Raw genomic sequence first — 25,617 nt, forward strand, 5'->3', positions numbered from 1 at the left:
AATTGAATCTAAAAATATTTCAACATAAAAAGTGTTAATAACTAGATTTTGCATGAAGGCAAAAAAACAGGAGTGGTTAGCACTGCTGCCTTATAGCACCAGGGACCCGGGTTCGATTCCTGGGTCAGTGAGTGTGGAGTCTGCACGTTCGCCCTGTGCCTGCATGGGTTTCCTCTGGTTTCCTCCCACAATCCAAACATGTGCAGGTTAGATGGATTGGCCATGCTAAATTCGCCCTCAGTGTACCTGAACAGACATCGGAGTGTGGCAACTAGGGGATTTTCACAGTAACCTCATTGCAGTGTTAACGTAAGCCTAACTGTGTCACTAATAAATAAACTTAACACCACCACGGGGCCTTCCACCATGACTAATGACATCCAATCATAACACCATTAATAATATCATTTTCAAGATCCCACACCATCTTAAAAACTGGCAACCAAGGCTGTTTCCGAACACATGGCAGATGAAGTGTTCAGTATCTGTGACATCATCTCAATAAGGTGTTTCTCTGAAAATAAAAAACCCAGCTTGAAAGCACGTTACCATGATGCCTTGAGGTGATTGCTTATTATAAGCACTTCATTGTAAGACCCTAGCTGGGTTTGAGGGCGGCATGGTGGCACAGTGGTTAGCACTGCTGCCTCAGCGCCAGGGGCCCGGATTCAATTCCAACCTCGGTCACTGTCAGTGTGAAGTTTGTGCATTCTCCTCGTGACTGTGGGTTTCCTCCGGTTTCCTCCCACAGTCCAAAGATATGCAGGTTAGGTGGATTGGCCATGGTTAATTGCCCCTTAGTGTCAGGAAGACTAGCAGGCTAAGTATGTGGGTTTACAGGAGGGGGGCCTGGTTGTGATTGTTGTTGGTGCAGGCTCGATGGACTGAATGGCCTCCTTCTGCACTGTAGGGATTCAATGATTCTATATCTGTTCCAGCTTATTGCAACTCACTCACTCAGGGTTCACATTTTCTGATTACAAGCTATTAATTACAGGGCTATTTGCTGACCATAATGGTAGCATAATACTTAAAACTATTTTTTTTATTTTTAAAAAAAAGGTTGAAGCATACAGGCGTGCGGATGTGTTATTTTAAAGAAATCTGCATCCTGTGTAGATAAAGAGCGCCTAACTAGTTCTTCCACTATTTTGATATATTTATTTGTCAAGATCTTCTTGTTCCGTAGAGTACTCACTAATTATAGGGGACACTTGAGATGTTCTAATTCTGCTGGGTTATAATTACATTGTGCGATAAAGCCAAGTACACTCAGTTTGAGAAATATAGACTAACCTACCAGTCGAAAGGCCCAACATGTCCAACCCATCGTAGCTTTGGGCATTCCCCAGGCAGCAATATATATTTTCTTCCTCCTCAAGCATAATAAGTGGGAAAAGATTAAAATTCTATCAACCTGCCTAAATTTCCACAATAAATTCTGCTGAAGATTATTTTGTTTTGGACACAATTCTGCAGTAAGAATTTGGTAAACGGAGACACATTGGGGAAGTTCTCATATCCCTGATGCTTCATTTTTAATACTAAAATAGCGCACAGAATGGAAACATCATGGACAGTCGGGTTGCGCAGTCCTCAAACTGGTAGCCATGCATGTTAATTGGGATCAGATAGCACATTTAGGAATCACATTTTCACCTCTGTCCACATAATAATGGCCGTTTCCTGCTCTTGCCCACCAACTGTGGGTGGCACAAGATGGAAGATGTCCACTCTCAGCCTAATTTTACAGAGATCCTGAGCAGCAGTCAGGAAAATCTGGGCAGATATTTGAAAGACATTGATCATGGAATCCCTGCAGTGCAGGAGGAGGCCATTCAGCCCATTAAGACTGCACCAACGATAATCACAACAAGGCCCACATTCCCATAAACCTACATACTTATCCTGCTATTCCTCCTGACACTAAGGGGCAATTAACCATGGCCAATCCACCTAACCTGCACATCTTTGAACTGTGGGAGGAAACCGGAGCACCCAGAGGAAACCCACACTGACATGGGGAGAACGTGCAGACACCACAAAGTCACCCAAGACTGGAATTGAACCCGGGTTTCCGGCGCTGCGAGGCAGAAGTGCCAACCACTGTGCCACCAATGAATGGCCCGAAACCTCCAATCAGGGTCAGAGGTCTCTGACACTAACACAGAGTGGGAGATTTTGTTTGAAGGTGCCAGGGAACAGGGGTATTGCCATCAGAAGTTCAAATTTCCCAGGCAATTCCCACAGAGTCAGTGGGCAGGATTTTACGACCTCGCTCGGGCGAGATCATAAAATGCCACCCAAAGCCAATGGGCAATTCTGTTCTGTGAGTCTCGCCTGCCCCATTGCCGGGGCGGCCAAGGCGACAAAATTCCAGCCAGCGTGGCTGGACTTCCAGAGTGATTCCAAATGGCACCTTCTGGGGTCGGGGGAAGAGGCATGTTTGCTCTCTGACGATCCAGAGACAGGAATATCCAGGCCATTATTATTATGGCAGTCACTTGTGGGTTCTGAGCCACAAAAGGCTTCCAAGATGAATGTACTTGTTGGCGTGGGTGTCACAACAACTGTTAAATTAATGCTGGAGCTGGCAAGTACCAAGTGTTCAGTTGCTCTTACATTATCAATAGTTGGAAATAGCAGCAGGAAATGCAACACACATGCCGAGGTATTCTATATAAAAAGAAATGTGAGCACACTATAAAAATAGTGGTTATTTAACATGCAGATATTATTTTCATAAAGAATTGTTCTGAAGTGCTGCTGCTTTGTCCGATTTCAATGCGTCATTTCCTCCTCTTTGCTCCAGAGTCTTCACATTCAGCCGCCCTGCCCAATTTCCCAGCTCCACTCTGCTGAGAGCAAAGAACAAAGAACAGTACAGGAACAGGCCCTCCAAGCCTGCACCGATCACGTTTCCCTATCTAACCAACCACTTATATCCCTCTATTCCCCGTTTGTTCATACGCTTATCAAGATAAGTCTTAAATGTGGTTAACCTGACTGCCTCAACCATCGCACTTGGCAGTGCATTCCAGGCCCCCACCACCATCTGTAAAAAAAAACTTCCCCTGCACATCTCCACTGAACTTTAACTTGTGCCCCCTTCTAATTGTCATTTCTGCCCTGGGAAAAAGCTTCCAACTGTTCACCCCATCTATACCTCTCAGAATTTTATAAACTTCTATCAGGTCACCCCTCAGCCTCCATCTTTCCAGGGAGAACAATCTCAGTTTATTCAATCTCTCCTCATAACTTATCCCCTCCAACAACAGTGAGCTGCTGACTGAGGGGGACATTTCACACAGGCAATTTGCTGACCACATATAAATAGAAATCCTGAACTAAAAAAAGTTTCCCTCAGATTGCCTCCATATATTCAGTAATCACCATCCAGCTGAAGAACACTCCAGAAGAGACAGCCTCCAAGTCTAGTCATTTTCCACAATGCTTTTATTTTTAAAATCAAACTAGGGAGGCTGGTGCCATCTTGGGCAGCAGGGCACAGTCCATCTGAAGAAAAGCTTAGTCTTCACATGCCTATCTTTGCAGGGTGGACTGGGCAGCGACTAGACTGCTCCAGTGTCTAAGCTGTTGCTGAGAGCAGGAAAACATCAAACATCATGAGTTTATTTTGCTGTAACCATTAGTAGCTGAATGACCTTAACCATTTCAAGGTCATCACTAATTGGAATTACATTATTTTTTGGATATTTATTGGTGTCACAAGTAGGCTTACATTCACACTGCAATGAAGTTACTGTGAAAATCCCCCAGTCGCCACACTCCGCCGCCTGTCCGGGGACACGGAGGGAGAATTTAGCATGGCCAATGCAGCTAACCAGCACGTCATTTGGACTGTGGGAGGAAATCGGAGCACCTGGAGGAAACCGACGCAGACACAGGGAGAATGTGTAAACTCCACACAGGCAGTGACCCAACTGGAAATCGAACTCGGGTCCCTGGGGCTGTGGGACAGCAGTGCTAACCACTGTGCCACCCGTACAGATAACTTAGACTGGGAAACAGACATTGCTATATTAGAATTTGAACTCATGACATCTAGGTTGGTAAGTTTACCATACAACTATACACTCCACCCAATTACTAGACCTCATTTCCCTTGCTATTGTTTTCCCCCCCTCCTCTCCCTCCCTACCCCCCCGCTCCTCCTCGGAACTCTCAACTGCCCCTTCAAATGTTAAATAGTTCCTCCAGTGATTTGACCTTAACCAGTTGTAAAAAGAAAACAAATCAAAATATGATCATACTACCGACCTGAACAATTGCCCTCTCGGCCCAATCTGGTTTGAAAGCAGATTGTCCATTCTGTTTACAAAAGTAGTGTTAATTTCCCATAAATCCGCAGTCATAACTGCATGGGTGTGACATGAGAAAATTATATTCCTGTACTGTATACAGGAACACATCCAAACACATTTCTGGGAAAAAATGTAGTATTCACATTTAACACAGTAAACAATTGCACAATTATGGTGTCAACTACTTCACAAATCCAAAGGCCAGTCAGTAAAATGACACGGCACATGTTACTCATCAAATTTTCCAGTAATCAATAACAAATTACTTCCCAACTGAACCATATCAACTGTAATGTCATGATCAATATCAGCACCACTCAGTTGGTATCTCTCTTGCCCCATAGAACATAGGTTGTGGGTTCAAGTATAACTGCAGATAATTGAGCATGAACCTTAGGTGGAAGGTTCAGGGAAGTGGTGAAGGTTCATTATATTGACAGACACAGGTGGGAATTTTCCAGTTCCCCTCCACCTGTGTTGCGTTTTCCAGCAGTGGAGATGACTCACCCTTGGTGGGATCTTTCAGTCCTGCCATTTTGCATGGCTCGCCCCTCATGCTGCTGGAGTGTATGCCACCGGGATGGTCTTCGCCAGGACTAGAAGATCCTGTCGGTGGATAGAGCCAGAAAATCCCACCACACTCTTTCAAATGAAAATTTAACCCAAGTCCCTCGTTCGACCAGGGAATTTCCCCCTTGCTCTAGTCAACATTTAGTTCCCTTTAATCAACACCACCAAAAAACATCTATAACCAATTAATATCTTCACTGATGTTTGAGAGATCTTACTATGTGTAAACTGGCTGCAGTGTAACTGTACTTCTGATTAATGATCTGTGAAACCCTTTGGGACATCCTGAAGATGATTAAAAAAGGCACGCATATAAAATTCAAATGCTTAATAGTCGCGGTAGATGCGAGGAGGTGCTTTTGCTGAGATATTAAACCGAGACTTCAATATTTCCGGAAAGTGCTGAAGCACTATTTAAAAAGTAGGATTTTGTGCTGGTATCCTGGCCAACATTTCTCCCAGAACCAGTAATACCAAAATCAACTGATTACTGCCGTACCCATTTGTGGGATGTCGTATTTCCCCAATAACACCCACTGCAATTTCATAGAAAATCATAGAAACCCTACAGTGCAGAAGGAGGCCATTTGGCCCATCGAGTCTGCACCGACCACAATCCCACCCCACATATTTACCCGCTAATCCCTCTAACCTACGCGTCCCAGGACTCTAAGGGGCAATTTTTAACCTGGCCAATCAACCTAACCCGCACATCTTTGGACTGTGGGAGAAAACCGGAACACCCGGAGGAAACCCACGCAGACACGAGGAGAATGTGCAAACTCCACACAGACAGTGACCCGAGCCGGGAATCGAACCCGGGACCCTGGAGCTGTGAAGCAGCAGTGCTAACCACTGTGCTACCGTGCCGCCCTTTAAAATTAATTTTAAATGAATTAATTTAAAAGCATTATTTTAACAGGAGATTAACCGAGCGTGAATATTAAATGTGCAACACAAAATTAGAATGTAAAACGGGGAAAAAAGAAATCACTCCCTCTTCGACATACATCAGCATTGTTCTGTTTTATCTAATTGCGAAACGAGTCAGAGGATGAGTTTTTGCATCATCTAAAATTCTAACAATATTTACCATTCAGAACCCACTCTTGTTACACAACCGCCCAGTTGTATTTTGAACCATTATTGACCTGACAGAAGGATCGGTACAAGATATAAAGGGAAAACATTGATTTTTGGCCAGCATGCTAACTGACATAATTTAACACTGGCTCACCTCTACTTATGCAAACCACTGCATTTTTCCAAAGTTTCAGTGGCAAAGAAACTATTACTGTCACATAGAACTACATACATCCGGAGGTGGAAAAGCTTGTAGATGACACTAAACAAATTCCAGGAAATAAAAAGCTTAAAGTGTGAACATTTTACCTCAATCTGAACTTTGCTGTGTTTCCTGTTAATTTTAATTGGAGTTGAGAAATGTTGGGTGATGAATTTCTTTCCTTTGGACGATAAATTATTTACACAAAATATCTTTATTTCCTAGTATGGTCCCTTGGGCAAGTCTTGCCATCTCAGTTACAGCACTGCTTTTGCAGTGAAGAATCACAAGACACCTAAAATCATTGTTGAAAAGGACTCCAATATTAATTTGTAGGCTTCACTCAGAACTCAGCTCATTAATGTCCTAAAATATTTAAGAATACCTCCAACAATTGTGCTTATACTGATCTCATCAATGTAATGATGATTCATTTGCAAACTTTAAAAGGTTAGCTTGTGTGGTTCTGCCTGTACCTAAAATTATTTTGTGGATGAGTAGGAAAAGCAGCCAAAACAAGTACTTACAAAAGACCACTAAGCTATAAAAATGTCCCAAGATAATTCACAGCGCAAGTAGGGGATAGACACCAAACCGTGGAAAGACATTTAGAAAGGTTGACTTAAAAGCTTGTTCAAAAGAAGGGTTTCGAGTACTTCTTTTCACAAAAAGAAAGAGATAAGTGCTAAGGTGAGGAGGGAGAGTTTCCAAGGCAACTGAAGGCTTATGATGCAAAGAAAAGTGGGAGAATGCCAGAATCAGAGGACTGAACATATGCTTTTTTTTAAAAGTTCATTTATTAGTGTCACAAGTAGGCTTACATTAACACTGCAATGAAGTTACTGTGAAAATCCCCTGGCCGCCACACTCTGGCACCTGTTCAGGTACACGGAGAATTCAGCATGGCCAATGCACCTAAACAGCGTGTCTTTTGGACTGTGGGAGGAAACTGCAGCACCCGGAGGAAACCCACACAGACTCAGGGAGAATGTGCAGACTCTGCACAGACAGTGACCCAAGCTGGGAATTGAACCCAGATCCCTGGCACGGAGGCAGCAGTACCAACCACTGTGCCATCGCGCTGCCAGAAATGTAGGAAAATCGTCAGTGAGAATTAGAGGCAAGGAGGGATGGAGTCATAGAATATTCATCTTTACCTTCAAATACTAAGCTTAAAGTATAAATTAAGGGCCAGGGTAGCAAGCACAACAGTATAGCACAGGAGACCAGCTGGAGCTTGGGCTGGAGGGAAGATACTGAAATGTCAGAGGTGAGAAAATAAGGGTTTCAGTGAAAGATGTGTCGAGGTACCCATTTATTCTGTCAGGTTCAGACCCAAGTTTTTAAAAGAGAGGGTTATTTATACGGGTGATTACATTTTAGTGGCTAAGGAAGAATTTAAACATTTCAAGTGTGGCATGTATCCGCTATAAACATTCAGGTAGATTTACAAGAGATGTCTAGAGCACTTGAAAAAATGTTATACTCCACTTGGTGTCAAACTGAAGTGGTGCAAATCTACTGGAGACTTACACAATTTTCTCTAGAGTTAGGTGTGCCTTAGACTAAATACGGTAGTTGTAGTGTAGTATAACAAACACAACAATGCTACAATTGAGGTTTAAGATTATTTTGGGACTGTAATCTTCAAATGAAGGGCAATTGAAAGGAGTCATATGACCTGCTCTGCAGTCTAGCATACAGTAAACCTCAAGTGATCAAAAGGCGGCTTGGATTGTTTAACTAAGATGCAAGATATTTACACTTGGAGACAATGGTAGCAGTCTCTGTGCATACCATGATTATACCCAGAATCTTCCAGTGTTGCATAAATAGAGTCAGTTATACTGTGCAGAAAAGGTCCTTCAGCCCATTGAGTCTGCACCAACAACATCTGCCACTAAAGTCACACTAATCCCATATCCTTGAATGTTATGATATTTCAAGTGCTCATCCAAATATTTTTTTTAACGGTTGTAAGGTTTCTAGCTTCCACTACCTTCCCAGGCAGTGCATTCCAGGTTCCCACAACCCTTTGGGTGAAAAGTATTTTTCTCAAATCTCTCTGAATTTCCTGCCCCTCACCCTAAAACTACATCCCTTCGAGGTTGACCCAGGAACCAAGGGGAAGAGTGGCTCCCTACTCACCCTGTCCATACCCCTCAATCATGCCCTCCCTCAGCCTTCTCTGTTCTAAAGAAAGCAATCCAAGATTATCTAGTCTCCCCTTATAGGTCAAATGCTGCATCCCAGGCAACATCCTGGTGAACCTCCTCCCTCTGAGGATGCACTGTTAAAAGCAAAGTTTATTTATTCGTCGCAAGTAAGGCTTACATTAACACAGCAATGAAGTTACTGTGAAATTCCCCTAGTTGACTCATTCCGGTGCCTGTTCGGGTCAATGCACCTAACCAACACGTCTTTCAGACTGAGGGGAAACCGGAGCACCCGGAGGAAACCCATGGGGGGGGGGGGGGGGGGGGGAGCATGTAAACTCCACACAGTGACCCAAGCTGGGAATCGAACCCGGGTCCTTCGCGCTGCGAGGCAACAGTGCTAACCGCTGTACCACCATGATGCCTGGTAGGAATACCCACTGGGAGGAGGACATAGCTGGGCACTGGCACTGCCCCCTGGCATTCTGATATCACCTTGGCAAGGCCAGTGTGCTCCCTTGGGGAGTTCCCCCTTATTCGTGGCGGGGTCACGCTGGGAGATTTCTGCACAGAATGCTGCAAAATGAAAATATTAACATAGCTATTAATTATTTAGTGTCACAAATAGGCTTACATTAACACTGCAATGAACTTACTGTGAAAATCCCCTAGTCGCCACACTCCGGCACCTGTTTGGGTACACTGAGGGAGCATTTAATGCGGCCAATGCACCTAACCAGCATGTTTTTCGGACTGTGGGAAGAAACCCACGCTAACACAGGGAGAACATGCAGACTCCACACAGAGTGACCCAAGCTGGGAATCGAATCTGGGTCCTAGGCGCTGTGAGGCAGCAGTGTTAACCACTGTGCCACCATTCAATGGCCTCAACTGATACAGCATGTGTCCATGAGGAATGGATCTCTCAGGGCAGGAGTCCAGTCCAGAATTATAGACCGGTGAGTCTCACTTCTGTTGTCGGCAAGATGTTGGAAAAAATTATAAGGGATAGGATTTATAGTTATTTGGAGAGTAATGAATTGATAGGTGATAGTCAGCATGGTTTTGTGGCAGGTAGGTCGTGCCTTACTAACCTTATTGAGTTTTTTGAGAAAGTGACCAAGGAGGTGGATGGGGGCAAGGCAGTGGACGTGGTATATATGGATTTTAGTAAGGCGTTTGATAAGGTTCACCATGGTAGGCTTCTGCAGAAAATGCAGATGTATGGGATTGGGGGTGATCTAGGAAATTGGATCAGGAATTGGCTAGCGGATAGGAAACAGAGGGTGGTGGTTGATAGTAAATATTCATCATGGAGTGCGGTTACAAGTGGTGTACCTCAGGGATCTGTTTTGGGGCCACTGCTGTTTGTAATATTTATTAATGATCTGGATGAGGGTATAGTTGGGTGGATTAGCAAATTTGCTGATGACACCAAAGTCGGTGGTGTGGTAGACAGTGAGGAAGGGTGTCGTAGTTTGCAGGAAGACTTAGACAGGTTGCAAAGTTGGGCCGAGAGGTGGCGGATGGAGTTTAATGCGGAGAAGTGTGAGGTAATTCACTTTGGTAGGAATAACAGATGTGTTGAGTATAGGGCTAACGGGAGGACTTTGAATAGTGTGGAGGAGCAGAGGGATCTAGGTGTATGTGTGCATAGATCCCTGAAAGTTGGGAATCAAGTAGATAAGGTTGTTAAGAAGGCATATGGTGTCTTGGCGTTTATTGGTAGGGGGATTGAATTTAGGAGTCGTAGCGTTATGTTGCAACTGTACACAACTCTGGTGCGGCCGCACTTGGAGTACTGTGTGCAGTTCTGGTCCCCACATTACAGGAAGGATGTGGAGGCTTTGGAGAGGGTGCAGAGGAGGTTTACCAGGATGTTGCCTGGTATGGAGGGGAGATCCTATGAGGAGAGGCTGAGGGATTTGGGATTGTTTTCGCTGGAAAGGCGGCGGCTAAGAGGGGATCTTATTGAAACATATAAGATGATTAGAGGTTTAGATAGGGTGGATAGTGATAGCCTTTTTCCTCTGATGGAGAAATCCAGCACGAGGGGGCATGGCTTTAAATTGAGGGGGGGTAGTTATAGAACCGATGTCAGGGGTAGGTTCTTTACCCAGAGGGTGGTGAGGGATTGGAATGCCCTGCCAGCATCAGTAGTAAATGCGCCTAGTTTGGGGGCGTTTAAGAGATCCGTAGATAGGTTCATGGACGAAAAGAAATTGGTTTAGGTTGGAGGGTCACAGTTTTTTTTTTTAACTGGTCGGTGCAACATCGTGGGCCGAAGGGCCTGTTCTGCGCTGTAATGTTCTATGTTCTATGTCTGTAGGTAATGGTCTGACCTGGATGACCACAATCACATCTGATTGCCCACTAATACACACAGTGGAGAATGCCAATAGCTAAGCAAAGCAAAACAAAACCTGGACTAGCTCTGGAAAGTAAACTGTAATGCTTCACATCCCTCCAACCAAGAGTAGCACAGACCATGGACTAAACCACTGACCTTTCTAGTTCGTACATCTGACCACATTTACCCACCGAGCCATTCGGAAACAGAGTAGCTTTTAACCATTTGCAATCCAATATTAAACACTTCTCAACTTAACTGATGGTTATTCCACAATTAGATGTGTTTTCTTTTCACCTGTCAATCTGAGAACCACTTTGAAGGTAATAGATAAAGGTAGTTACTCGGATTAGTGAAATATAGAAAGGGGTGTTCTCCAAGGATTGGTGCTTGGACTATTTACGTAATTGATTTGGGCCCAGGAATCAGAAATGCAATTTTGAAATTTAGTGTGTGTGTGTGCATGCATACATACATACATACATACATACATACATACATACATACATACATACAGGAGGGCAGTAACAAAATACAGGAAGACATGCAGGATGGCAAGGCAATTATGTCTTCAATATAGGCAAGTGAGCTTGCACATTTTTGGAAAATAGGCAGATCACATGCTCTTTGGAAAATACGTATCTAAATGGAAAATGAGACACCTGGAAGTATAAATACATAAGTCATTAAAAGGTGGTGTACAGATTACTAAAACCATACGAAAGTGCAGGAGGAGTTCAGTTATAGAATTGAAAAGCAGAGAGGTTATATTAAATTTGTATAGAACTTTGGGTAGACATTTTCAGACTATTGCGAACATCTCTGTTCTCTATATTACAGAACAGGTACCGAGACGCTGGAGAACGTGCAAGAAATATTTGATAGTGAAAGATTAAACCCATCAGATGAAGTCCTATATTCTGGAAAATATTGAACTGTAACCTGACTTAAGGCATTTAAGGTTATGAAGGGTTTTTATAGGATAGATGCAGAGAGCATGTTTCCACATGTGGGAAAAACCAGAATTAGGGGCCATAAATAGAAGATTGTCACCAATTAAAAAATTTAGGAAAAGTTTCTTCATCCAGAGATTTGTTAGGACGTGGAATTGGGAGTCGTTCAGGCAAGTAGCATGGATAAAAAAAGGCTAGATAAGTAAATAACAGAGAAAGGAATAGAAAGTTAAGGTAGCCCGGTGAAGTAGGACATGTGCAACATAAATGCCAGCACAGAACTGCTCGGCCAAATGGCCTGTTTCTAGCTATAAATATATTGTTATAATTGGGATACAAAAACACAAAACTATCTGCCACAATGAAGGGCTTGGATTTGAGATGCAAGTAATGTATCCGAGTCAGGAAGAGAATTAGACAATGTTATCCAACACTCTTGCCTCCTATATACCAGCATACAATGTACAAATTGCAGTTTAACCAAAGTAGGTCAACATTTTGCAACAATGCCAGGGTGCTACACTTTAAACATTTGAAGGTTACGGTATCATTCTTGCATCACATCCCATAATAAAACAAGATTAGATTTGCCAGTCTCATTTTGGTTGTCAGAATGACCTATGGAGGCATGCACCTTGAATTCTATGTTCTGTAATGCTGGGGACAACAATGTGAAATTTCTGCGGAGGTTCTCGCAATCCCCTGTTGTAACTTCCACGTAAAACTTGGTGGAAGTGTGGACATGGGGGTTTATGCTGATAAGGGAGAACCTCAGGAGAAAAATCAAAGCAATGTACAACTCTGCATAATGTGGTACAAGGTACACAAACAAAGAGAAAAACCAAGTTAATTTGGATGAATACATGCCAGTATATTTAGCATAAATTTATATAAAATTTAAATATATAATGTAGAATATTTAGCATAAATTACTTACAAACAGTGCAGCCTGGTGTGCCAGAGAGCTCGTCAGTGATAAGATGGTAACCTGTTCACGCTTTTGTCAGATATAACAATCTTTCCAGAAGGGGTGGGGAAAGTGTACCTTTCAGGCCATTGTTAATCATGGCTCAGTAGTTGATATGTGCTGCCCGCAGATCCCAAGGCATGGACTGTTCACTACCTTTTTAGTTAGGGTACTGTTTAGTAGTATGGCAGTGGCATGGGCAATTCAAGAGAGAGAATCATCCTTGTTAGAGAAAAAGGGACTATAAAACATCAACAAGTGGAAACAACAAATGTGTAATCTTATTACAATCAATTGTATCAATGTACTAGACAATAACATCCATCATTTTAATTCCATTTGTTCCAATTTGAATTCAGAGGACCTGATAAAAACCACCTTGGCTGCATTCCTCAATGGGGACCAATTTCTAAAGCCCAATGTGCAATCTTATCTTCTGCAGCTCATCTGGCCTGCTCCATCTTACTCAGCAGGAGGCTAAAGCCTGGTGTGAACTTAAGTGCCACAGTATTTACGATTCTATAAGCAATAAAAAGATTTCAAAGAGCCGCAATTTGGAAAACTCTTTGGGACACCATTTTCCATGTCGCTAAATCAGAAATAAGCACATGATACATGGAGAAAATCAAGCATACTAATCCCACGGAGTGACTCAGTGCTTTTGCTAAGCTCAGACAAATGTAGGTACGGAAGTATTACTTACACTAGACAAGCACCGCCGATACTAAATGCAGCTGCTGCATCAACAGAAGATAAAAATAATCCTCCCTATCTTACTTGTTTTCCTTATAAGCAAATCAAGGAGATTTTTACATAATTCACCCCCACACTCTTAAGCTTGTGCTACTCCTCCGCCCAGCATGGCACCACTCCACAAGAAACCAACATGCGAGTTGCTCGCTCACCTCTGCCAGCTCCAAGGAAATGTGAGAAAGAATCCTGGATTCATTTTATCCCCTCCAATCTTTCCTCTTCTAGCCAAGGAGGAATATTTCACTGCTGTTTGGTAGATACTCCGATAGTAGCGAACAGAAATTCCAATCAAAACTGTGGACATGAACCAAAGCTGCACCACTGATTAATCAAGTTAGCATTCTAGTTAAAGGGAAGTAGTAACTGATGCTACTGTTGCAGTGGGTTGACCAAGTGTCACTTATTCTAAACTCCATTAATTTAGTTGGATTAAACAATTATTGCAAGTTCTGAATATAGTATTTTGATAACACCACAAATATTCCTACTTGTGAGATCCTGACAGCTAACCAGGACAGAACAGTGAAGCTTATATAAAAGCAATGAATCATATTCCACATTGTGGGTGCAGTTTAAGAATTTAGACAAATATATGAATCAATGTGGCAAACACACTTCACTTAGTACAATGCAGTGAACAGAAATCAAATTTTGCGACAGACCCCAAGTTGAGAGAGTTCAATTTTAAAGTAGGTTACTTTTGCCCAAGCCCTTCATTAAGGCTTATCCACAAAAATAAATATTATGAGAGAAACAGTACAAATTGTTAAATCCATTAACTACTCATTCAGAAGCTTTGACTTCTCTTTCACCCCCTCCAACCCCTTGAGGAGGCTCATTTATCACCTGGCTTTCAATTCCAGTGATGCGTCTATACCCAAAGCATTAATTTGTTTCTTTTTCCCCCACTTTATAGATGCTTATAGACTTGTTTATTTCCTGCAAATTGTTCCTCTCTACAAAAAGGTATTTTGACGTTTGGTCACAATTATATGTAGATAGATACAGTAGCAATTAAGTTGGATGCATTCACTAATGAAGAGTTTGGCTAGTGCTAGCTGTTCTTGCACCAGTAATGACATTGTTAGGGTTTTTAAGTAAATAAAAACTTTGATGTGCCAGGCAAGTCTTGTTGTGGAACTTTTACACTTAATGATATTGCTGGTGGCATGGCCATAAAACACAGCATCTTTAAGCACCTCTAGAACAATTTTGATTTAAATGTTTTTACATACCTGCAAATCCCAACTATGGACAGATTTTAAAATGGGGGGGGGGGGGAAGAGGGAGGAAACATATTGATTAAACACAAAAGGCTAGTTACAATATCTATTCTCAGTGCAAATCAAGGCATATCTGGATGCACGATTCTGTCAACAGGTAAAGGGGGTTGGTATTAGTTGGCACACACAATGCAGCATTCCCAATGTACACTAACCCGTACCACTAACAGCACTGGTGATCGATTTGCACTGCATTGGAATGCCAAAAGCTGAAAGATATTATTTCTTAATCATCATTCACAGCTTTTAATTAAGAACAATGTTTGCAACTATAAAATCTACGTTAGTTGATTTGCCCGAAAGTAATTTATAACTCCACAAAAACCTATCTGTACACTCGGCTTCGTTGTAAATCCCAAGGGTAGTTATTTTCAAAATATTGTACAAGTTCAGCCCGTATTAATTTAATTTTTATACAGGCTTCTTTCCCCAAATGTGCAAAATTACAGTGAAAACTCGTCAGTCAAAACTACCAAAAAGGTTTGGCCCAGGTATGAAACTGCTTTCCAACACATTTAAACAAAATTAAATTAAAGGTCTGTATTTTTATTGGCTGATTTTAAAGAACTAGACTTCAAGACATTAGCTACTATCCATTAATCTCCCATTTTCGTATTGACACTTTCCCAAGGATCACCTCGAGTACCCATAAATTGGAAAGGAGTCATTCCACAGCAAGCAATAGAACATATTTCACAGAAACTGAAAAGACATCAGAAAACTATGCTGAGGGAGAGTTAGAAGGGCCGAATGGACTACTCCTGCTTCTAGTTTCTATAGCTCTATGGGCTAAAGGGATCAAGTGAAATGGTGAGTGGTGGGGTGGAGGGGGGGGGGGGGGGGGGGGGAAATGGAAAGAGGGGTGTGAAAATCAGGATATTGAATTCAATGATCAACCATGATCAAAATGAATGGCAGAGCAGGCACGAAGGGCCGAATGGCCTATGCAAAGAACAAAGAAAATTACAGCAAAAGGTGCAGGCCCATCAGCCCTCCCAGCCTGCATCAACCATGCTGCCTAATTAAACTAAAAACCCCCCTACTCTTCCGGGTACCATATTCCTCTATTCCCATCCTGTTCATGCTTCTAGTTTCTATACATGACCTCTTCCAGCCATCTATCCACTGGTCTCTCCCTTGTTGCAGGACAGAATGAAGTTCTAAAACGACAAGTCACTTCAGGCTTTTAATTACAATTCCAAGCTCCAGGGAAAAAAAAATACCAATACAAAAGAGTTCTCAGAACCTTTTTAATGTCAGACCTGATTTATAGTCTATATAAAAATTTTAAACTGGCTCCAATGTCAGTGCTCACGACAGCCATTGCTTAAGAGAGCCTGGAAGTCTAATTTCCACTTAAAATATATTGAACATATCTTCAGGCATTTGACCTCATTCTTAAAATATACTCTTAAAAATTAAAAAACGCTCTATTTAAACAAAATGAAAATAAAACTCTTTGCATCAAAAGTTTGGCATTTTGGAGCACAGACAATACCCGAAATATATATATTTAATTCAACTGACAGTAAATTGGATTTGCAGCCTGTTTTATTTGGAAGCAATAACGTCTGGAGTTTCTGGGTCATAAGCCAGAAATTCTGTTTTAAGAGACTGAGTAGCCTGTTAACTTGATCAAGAATGGAAGCAGAAATAGTATCCATCTGCAAAGATTTTCTGAAATTCACAAAATTTAAAGAACAGCGTTTTGAATTACAAGAGAAAGAGAACCAAGTTCAGTGGACTCATGTTTCTACTATTACTATCATTGATAGGGATGCTGCAGTGTGACCACTTAATCATCCACGTCACTGCAACAAAAAGCACAAAAAAAAAGAGATGGAAACACATTTAACATCCAGCTTGCTATAGAGTTCAACTCATCATGCTAACCACAAAAAAAAAATCTCCAACATTGGAGGAGTAAAATAGCGGGTTTGAGAATTTATAAAAAGCACACCACGTAGTGGAGGTAAAGATTAAAGTTCACGAAAAAGGGAGAGACTATTCTGGGTGTCAGAGGAGATTGAAAAATAATACGACAGTTTGCAACCTTATCTCTGGAAATACATAAACATGCATCGATGAATAGCAATTTGAAATTTGCACAGTATCCTTATAGGACAACCCTTATCTGTCCTGGCCATGACTCACTGACATTTTGAGGCAGAGGAAGGAAGAGAAACTTTGGTGGTGAGAAATATCGGAAGCAGGCTAGTCACATGGTGTACTTTGAAAACCACAAATGATACAGGAAGCAAAATAGCAACACAGCTGACCTTCAGACACACAGTCTCATTGTAGATAAAAAAGCACACATCTTTTAGAATTAGAAGCATTCAGCACTCCGAGAGTTCTGGTTACCACAATTAGTATTTTTCCTGAGAGAAAACTTTAAAAATAGTATTTAATTTACGACATTAGCTCAAATTGCTTGCTCATTTACAACCGTAAAAATGAGTTACTTTCTTTTGGTTGGCGTGATGTGATGGTGGTCGGCAAGAGGCTGACCATTTGCTTCAATGCTTTTCAGCAGTAGTAATGCCTTGGAGCCTCCACTCAACATGCTCATTCTGGATATTAGAGTCAAAATATATCATGAGAAATCCCAATTGTGGCTCTCAACAAAAAGAAACTACTTCAACGTTTTTAAACAATACAACATTAAAATTAGAGTTTAACTCCCTTGTGACAGGGATAGGAAAAATTCACTGTAGTTACTTCAATCGAATCACAATTGCCGTGAGGGCAGGAAGACTTAGCATTATTTGTAAGAGTCCATCTATTACATGTGCAAGCAAATTATACGGGACATGAAATCAAACAACCAAACCCCCATGATGACGGCACATTATATTAAATATAGTCTTGCCTTCAGCTGCTGAAGTGCTTTGGCAGAGAAACTTGTCTGATTTGGAAAACACTCCAATACTCAGGATATGGACATCTTGGGCTTCTAGCCATCTGACTGATGTGGCCACAACCTGTTTAAAAAACCTCATGTTTTTAATGTAATAATTCTTCACTTAATGGAAGTTAGGGAGGTATAAGAACTTATGTTTCATGCTGATCAGAACAGATTTAGAAAGCGTCCATTTATTTTGATGTTTATGGCAATTTTTCCCTTTTTCAGTACCTGTGCCATGTTAAGTTCTTTCAATAAAAAAAACCGCTGTATCCTTGAAAGTGTATGCAAATTTTAAAACATTTAAATACAATTTCAGAGTGACAGCATTAAGACATTATTCCAACAAATAATCAAATAAACAGAACTGCTTTACAATAGAGCTTAAATAAATTGTATAATTTACAATAGGCTATAGACTGTATAATTTACTATTGGCTAATCAGTGCTTGTGTGGATTTAAGATGCTTAGCTGACCCAAATATTTATTTACCTTCTGCCTCCCTCAGCTAAAGGGAGGAGTGAAAATAAGGGACACCCCTGAGGACAAATTCATTGATAGAAATCATTGTGCCATCAAATAAAAACAATCTCAGTCCCATCAGATAAAAGCAGGCAAGTCTGGTGAATGGGATAGGTTTCAACTTGGGCATAGCCAGCCCTTCAAAATAAAAGGACAGGTGTTTAACTACAATGCACTTTAAATGCCCAGTTGCCTACAAGTATACGTGCACATCACTGTCGCGGAGTTAGTCAAACCAAGCTTGGCACGACAACAAAAATCAGGATATAACACTACCACAGACAAGGATTAAATTGCAACCTCCCCAAAAATAGTTACCATTTTTCAACTGGCTAATACTGAATGCTGTTTAAGAGGGGAAATCCTGAGAAACTTTAGTAGAATACATTACACTAGTGAACAGGAAGGTACAAAAACAAGAACTGCTAGTTGTTCTAACAAAAGGATAGTAGCCCAGTGGACATGGTACCAGGTTAACAACCCAGAGGTCATAAGTTGCAAAACTGAATTCCGGTCAATGACTGATTCACTCATCTCTTTCAGAAACTGCTCTGTGTAGTTCTACTCCCATACTATGTAGTTGACTCTGTGTTCTCAAGGCAATCAAGGGGCGGGGGGGACTTGCTCGCATCCCAATAACAGGTTAAAAAATGAAGTGGACACAAAAATGTGACACAGCATCTAAAGAAAAAATAATTCAATATTTATTTGCAGTATAAACAATGTGTTGTATTGGTTCAGAATATTATACAATATAGAGTTTTTCCTTCATAATCAGAAAGCAAAAACTACCCTCTACCAAGCTCATATTGAAACATGTATGCATCTCAACCATGTACAGCACAAAAGCTTTACAAATCCACTCAGCTGTAACACGATAACTGATGCATTTTCATAATCCCTGATAGTCCTCAGTGAGGTAAGATGCAAAATGATCCATTTTGTAATGAACCGATTCCCCCCCCCTCCCCTAACCCCCCAAATAATGCCTGTGTTCTTTTAACTGCTAAACCTTTTCTTTGTATCTTACACGGTCACATTAACATTCCTCCACAAAAAAAGAGGCTAAGAAAATTGGACTTTTTTTTAAAAAAAAGAGAAACAGAATGCACAAAATATTGCAGAAATTTGGACCCAAAAGCTTCGGTCAATACAAATTACGGCAAAGTCATTTTAATACCAAGCATCTCAGTGGATTTAACACATTAGAAGAAACCATACTACAAAAAAAAATGCTGAAACAGGTTACAAGGTCAGCCAAAGCCTTAGACAATTTTCCAACCAGGTTTAACACTACAGTAACCTTGATTTCTGTTTTTTGTAGCTCATAAAAAAGGTTTCTATTTCAACTTTGTCTGGGACCTCAAGAGTAGCAGCAACAGTAAAAAAAAAATTCAGTATGTAATATGCAAGATAAGTGCTGGCATCTACAATTACTTCCCACTGACAGACTGACCTGGATCCGATTTAGCCCAGCTGTTTGACATTAATCATAGCCCGTTGACTATACACAGCTAGGGCAACCTCAAGCATGCTGTAAAGAAATTGGCTTAGGACTTCAAAAAGGTCCATCTTCTTCAGCTTTTAAGCATTTGACAATTCTCCTCTTGCACTGCTAACCCTCCTAAAAAAACTCTCAAGGCATGATCCACGTATAAAGAACATCCAGGTCTGCTCCATTCACATTTGCTAGATGCCTACTACAATGAAGTGTCCATTCTCTTTCTCTCTCTCTCTCTGTGTGGAGTACCAGTGAAGTGCCGTGACTTGAAGGCTTCACAACTGTGCAAACTGCATTAGGTCAACAAATAACAGAAAACAATCATAAAAATGTGACTGAACAATAACTGCTTGTACAACAGTCTGGTTATTAGAGGAAAAGAAACAGACACCCTACATTTTGTAGAGTAAAAACTACCTCAAAATGCAAGTCAGAAGAGTACTGGGATGGCACCTTCCTGGAGATGTCCAAGTGCCTCAGTCTTTTCATCACATTTAGCCAATAGATTTGTAGTGGGTTTCATTGCCAGTCTTTGTGCTTCACAAAAATCAGCTGTCACAGAAGATAACTGCGCTCTGAGAACCATTCTTCCCAAAACTTTAAAACTGAAAACCCACTCTTCAGTGAACGTCAGTTTATTTCCTGATTACTATCATCAGGTCAATACGAGATAGCAAGCTCTCCAATCAGCGATCAGATACATCAACCTGGTCAGACCAGTTTCCTCCCCAAGATCGCCGCTAGCTTTTCAAACGGTTAGGATAAAGATTTGCACGTGTTCCTTTCTTCATGTTGACTCAAGGGATTCCAGCTGGAAAACATTGTGGTTAGTAGGAGTGGTAAAATACAGCTGCTCTTTAGGTGCCCTGTTGTCACAAGGACTGGTAAGTCCAAGAGTCCTTTCAAAGTCTAAAAGCTGCCCCATGAAGTTGAAGTTCGGAGAGATGTTGGACTTTTTCCTTTTTACAAAATCATAAGCGTCATTCAGGGATAGGTTTAATTTCTGCATGAGATACGCAACAGTCACGGTGACTGACCTGCTAATCCCAGCTAAGCAGTGAACTAGGATGCCACACTTCTTGGATCTGGCTTCATCTATCCCAAAACAAATACAAAAACAAATTAATTACATTAATACAGATTCTAGCCCGAAGAAAAACCTTTTGTACCCTGTATACAAAACTCTTTCACATTGTGTAAGCGAGGTGTATAATTCAGATCAAGTTATTTGAGGGTGGCATGGTAGCACAGTGGTTAGCACTGCTGCTTTGGTGTCAGGGACCTGGGTTCAATTCCAGTCTTGGACAACTGTGTGGAGCGTACACCCTTCTCCCCCTGTCTGCGTGGGTTTCCAAAGATGTGCAGGTTAGGTTGACTGGTCGTGGCAAATTGCTCTTAGTTCCTTAGATGCTCTGTCAGTGAGTTGATGGGCTGAATGGCCTCCCTCTGAACTGCAGGGATTCTATTAGTTCTAACTATTTCTAAACAAGTAAATAATTACATTCGCTGCATGTTAATATTGTTATTGAACAACATTCCGTTGGTCAACATTTAGTAAAGTCCAGCAACAATTTGCTGGACTTGTCTCAATGAAGGCAAAACAAAGCAGCTTACTGCCCCCACCACTGTACAAGTGGGAGCAACTCAAGCATGCAAGCTGTAGGTGTGTTCCAATTTGAACATTGGGTTTCCAGTTTAAAGCTTTGTCATTATGTAATTCTGGGTAATTAATTAATGCTGTAAAATAGTTGTCTCAATTCTAGATATGCAGAGGCACGACAGCAACTGTGCCATTTTTCCAAATAATTCATAAAAGTATGACTGCAGATATTCACACTACCAAGGTGACAGAGTGCAGGGAAGAGCAGGAGAAATATTTGCTGTTGCCACTTGGGGCTATTAAGTGGCCATCATATAGTCTCAGCCACGTGCATGGAATACATATAGATAGGAATAGCAATTGTATTTTAAACCATACAATTTTTAAATGTTCTTGTATTCCAGGTATTGCAATTGAACCAAATAAACTTGCATATGATTACATAACTAAAGACACTAGAAACATCAGAACAGAAAGAAGGGTCACCTGTTTAACTAAGGGGTGGGCGTGAAGGAGAAGACAAATGTGGAATAAGTTCTACACCAGACCATATTAATTGAAACATTTTAGGTTTAAGTATAAATTCTTCATCTCAGAAGCCATCAAACGCTGCCATCTAAAAATACCAATTTTGGATGTTCTTTGAACCAAATAGGAGTTCCCCAAGTAACTTGCTCTCATTCCTCAGACTTCGCCAGTGTTTAATGTTTTAAATTAAATTGTCATGCCATTAAGACAGCAGTGAAACATGCTACAGCCATCGCTAAACTATTAATATTCCAAGGCTGTGCATCAAGTGCCAGGGGTGTCACAGCATGCAAGTTCAATCATAGAAATAATGCAGCTTCTTTTCAGCAGTCAAACTTGTTTTATGTTTGATTTCACTTTAAGAAATGGTTCAGACAGATTGATTACATGAATCATGATCAGCAGATTGTTCGCTAAAAGCTACCGATTTAATTCTCGGGTTTGTTGAGGAACTGGCATCTTCAGTGATCCAGCATTTCCTAAATCCAGAATTGTTACGTAAAAACTGGAAATTTAGATTTTCCCCAGACGACACACAGCATTAAATCACCAATAAGTTATTTCTAAGCTAGATCACTCAGATGTACTGATAGCGAGGACAATAGCAACAAAAGGCAAATCACCAATAAATTATTTCCAAGTTAGAGTGAGGACAATAGCAACAGAGGCTAATGAGGTATATAAATACACACACATATGCCAATGCACCCAACCTAACTTTGAAGTATGGTGAAGGAGCTCAAAAGGACAGATTAAAATCAGCGCCTCCTAACATACACACACAAAACACACATTACTACAGACTATGAATGGGAAAGGAAAGCTTACCTATGAAAGAAATAGCTTCTGGGAAGAACTGGGAAAGATTCTGGCTCCAGTGGTCTGAGATTGGGATCTGCTTGTACTTGAACTGCCCGTCGTTTTCGAACATGTTGGGGAGGTTGGGGGTGACATTCAGGATGTATTTGATGCCATACTTTCCCAGAACGTCCAGGTTGGTCGAATCTTTGGCACAGCCGAGGTACAAGTAGGGCAGGATCTGGACGGGGAAGGCCGGCTGGTTGTTGGGCAGGGGGCTGCCCTCGGACTCGGTCGCGCTGTTGGGCTCCCGGTCGGCGTCCGACTCTCCGTCCGAGCAGTCGGAGCTGATCCGCAGGCCGCCAAGGCCCAGCACGGACACGGGAGGCGAGCTGCTGGGGCAGGAGCAATCCAGGTTGGTCTCGCAGTGCTCAAGGTATTCGGTCTGAAACTTATTGAAGCCCCCTGAGAGAGAGAGGGGAGAGAGAAGTTGTAAATACAACTAACCCACTGCACTGCTGACATTTCACAACATTCAGCTAAAACAAAAAAGTTACACCGATTAGAAACCTGGAGTTTAGGTAGACTGTGGCCAGTGATTTCAAACCGAACACCGAAAGAATGCTTCATTCATGAAAACAGGGATTTTTTAACCACACAACATGGCGGAGCCATTTTGGAAATGTTAGTGGAAAGATTTGCTTTCTCTCCCCCCCCCCCCCCCCCCCCCCAAAATATTACACTGACTTAACACACATTTATTAAAAAAAGTCCTCAAACTATTCCCAATGCGTGAAGGCAAGTCTGATACACTGACTAGAAACTGGGTTGATTTTTAAAAAACTTTCACCCAACATGTCATCCAAAACCCACACCCCAATGTGGTGGTGGGGGGGGGGAAGACATGGAGTCAGTGACTCCCCCCTCATTACACAGCCCATCAGCAAATGTTGACCAGTGACCTCTTTATTATTGTCGTATAAGGTTGAATAAAACAGCCTACCTGGAGAGAAAAGTTGATTTTTTTTTTGGGGGGGGGGATTGAAATTACTGGAAGTAATGCCCCCCCCCCCGATCAAAAGTAGTTACTTTCATTTATCAGGGATTGATTTTTGTTACAGGGTCTTGGAAAGAGAACACTGGAAATAGTGCCCCTTCAAAGAAGTTTTAACTTTCATTTAGCAGGGATTGATTTTTGGGAGAGGGTCTAAAAAAGAAAGAGGGGGGAGGCATTGAAAGTAATACCCCACCAAGTTTAACTTTCATTTAACAGGGGTTGATTTTTGACACGATCTAAAAAAATTGAGCGGGGGGGACACAGGATTTAAATGCCCCTCCAAATTAATAAAGTTCAACTTTCGTTTAGCAGAGGTTCATTTGCGTCACAGGATCTTAAAAAAAGAGGGGGGACATTGAGTGCATTTCCCCTCTAAATCAACAAAGTTCAACTTTCATTTAACAAGGGTTGACTTTTGTCAACAGGGTCTAAAAAGGGGGAGAAAGAGGGCACTGGAAGTATATGCCCCTCCAAATCAATAAAGTACAACTTTCTTTTGGCTGGGGTTCGTTTTTTAATCACAGGGGCTAAGGGGGGGGGGGGGGGGGGAGGAGAGAAGAACACTGGAAGTAAATGCCCCTCAAAAAAGTTTACTTACATTGGACAGGGATTGATTTGTCTCAGGGTCTAAGGGGGAGGGGAGGGGAGGGGGAGGGGTGAATAAAAAAGGACATTGGAAGTAAATGCCCCTCCAAAATCAATAAAGTAGAATTTGCTTTTGGCAGGGGTTCGTTTTTTAAAAATCACGGTCTAAAAAGGAGGGGAAACACTGGAAGTAAATGCCCCTCCAATCAAAAAAGTTTAATTTACATTGGACAGGGATTGATTTTTGTCACAGGGGTCGAAAAAAAAGAGGGGGGAAATGGGATATTGGAAGTAATGCCCCTCCAATCAAAAAGTTCAACTTTCAGTCAGCAAGGGTTGATATTTGCCAACAGGGGGTATGATTTTTTTTAAGGAAAGGAAGTATCCAGTCTTACCCTCCAGGTAATAAGCCTTGCAGCCATCGTCCCTGAGTTTGTGAAGCAGTAAGCCCAGCACCGAGCTGGCCCCGTTCTCATGCCAGTCCATGGTGCACTCGTCGTACAGGATCACGGTGTCGGTCCGGCAGCGCTTGACGAATTTCTCCTTGTCCTCGTTGTTGGGGATGAGCGAGCGGATGGGCAGGTTGCCCTTCTTGAGCCTCCGCAGCATCAGCCCCGGGATGACCACGTTGATGGCCGACTCGATGTGCGAGGACTCGTACAGCTCGTGGGAGCGGCAGTCCAGCAGCAGCAGGCGGCTCGCCTCCCCGGATTCCAGTTGCTCTTGGAGCCAGTCGACACTCTTGCTCATCGCCATGGCCGGGGTGGGAGCAGAGAAGAGCTGATTTTTCATGAGGAAAACCTTTGGGAACAGGAGGAGGGGGTAAAGGCCGGCGGGCTGATAATGTCCTCCTCTGAACTGCAACGTTTGCCCCCAACAGAAACCCTCCCTCCCCCCCCCCAAAACACACAGAGAAAAAGGCACAACTCCCAATTGCAATGGTGTGTTTAAAGAGCTGATTAAAAGGTGGCTCCAAAGAAATGAAGGTTGAGAAGCAATTCCTCTGCCTAGGGGTCGGGAGAGATCATGGAGCGGTGGTGCTGGCAGTGGAAAGTACTTGTCTTATCTGGCTGCTCTTCATTTACCATCTCCCCGTGCAGCTATAGAAGCTAGCGAGCGCTCCACGACTCGGCTCAGTAACACTGATCTTCCACCACCCCCTTACGCCAGTCACTGCGTTCAATCTCTCCGCCCAAACTCCCCCAATTAAGACGGCGCAGCCTCCCCACCTCCCGCCTTCGCCGCCGATTGACAGGCGGCGCCGCCACTGGCGGGGATCCGACCCGCCCCCCAGACCCTTCCGCCAATCAGCGGCGCCGGCGCTCCCGGGGTCGGCCAATCGGCGGCGCGTAGCTAGCCCCGCCCACCCCCATTGTGACGCCGCATTCCAAGCGGTGTAGCCAAAGCGGAGAGGGGCCAATGGGAGGGCGCGGACGTCACGTCCCCATGGCAGCGGCCCGGCTGTATCTCCTTGTTTG

The 25,617-nt window shown here is 42.4% G+C and overlaps 1 protein-coding gene across 1 annotated transcript; it reads right to left on the reverse strand.

The window, feature by feature from the left end:
• Nucleotides 1-18,753: 18,753 nt before the first annotated feature.
• On the reverse strand, nt 18,754-25,316 carry dusp7 (dual specificity phosphatase 7). The gene is made up of 3 exons (XM_078209744.1): nt 24,535-25,316; nt 22,528-22,962; nt 18,754-20,666 (listed from the first exon to the last, which is right to left on the reverse strand). Exons 1-3 carry the CDS (start codon nt 24,929-24,931, stop codon nt 20,359-20,361), a joined length of 1,140 nt encoding a protein of 379 aa, XP_078065870.1. The 5' UTR covers nt 24,932-25,316; the 3' UTR covers nt 18,754-20,358.
• Nucleotides 25,317-25,617: the final 301 nt, after the last annotated feature.

This window comes from Mustelus asterias, chromosome 3 (genome assembly GCF_964213995.1).
Source record: "Mustelus asterias chromosome 3, sMusAst1.hap1.1, whole genome shotgun sequence".
In the NCBI taxonomy this organism is placed as follows: domain Eukaryota; kingdom Metazoa; phylum Chordata; class Chondrichthyes; order Carcharhiniformes; family Triakidae; genus Mustelus; species Mustelus asterias.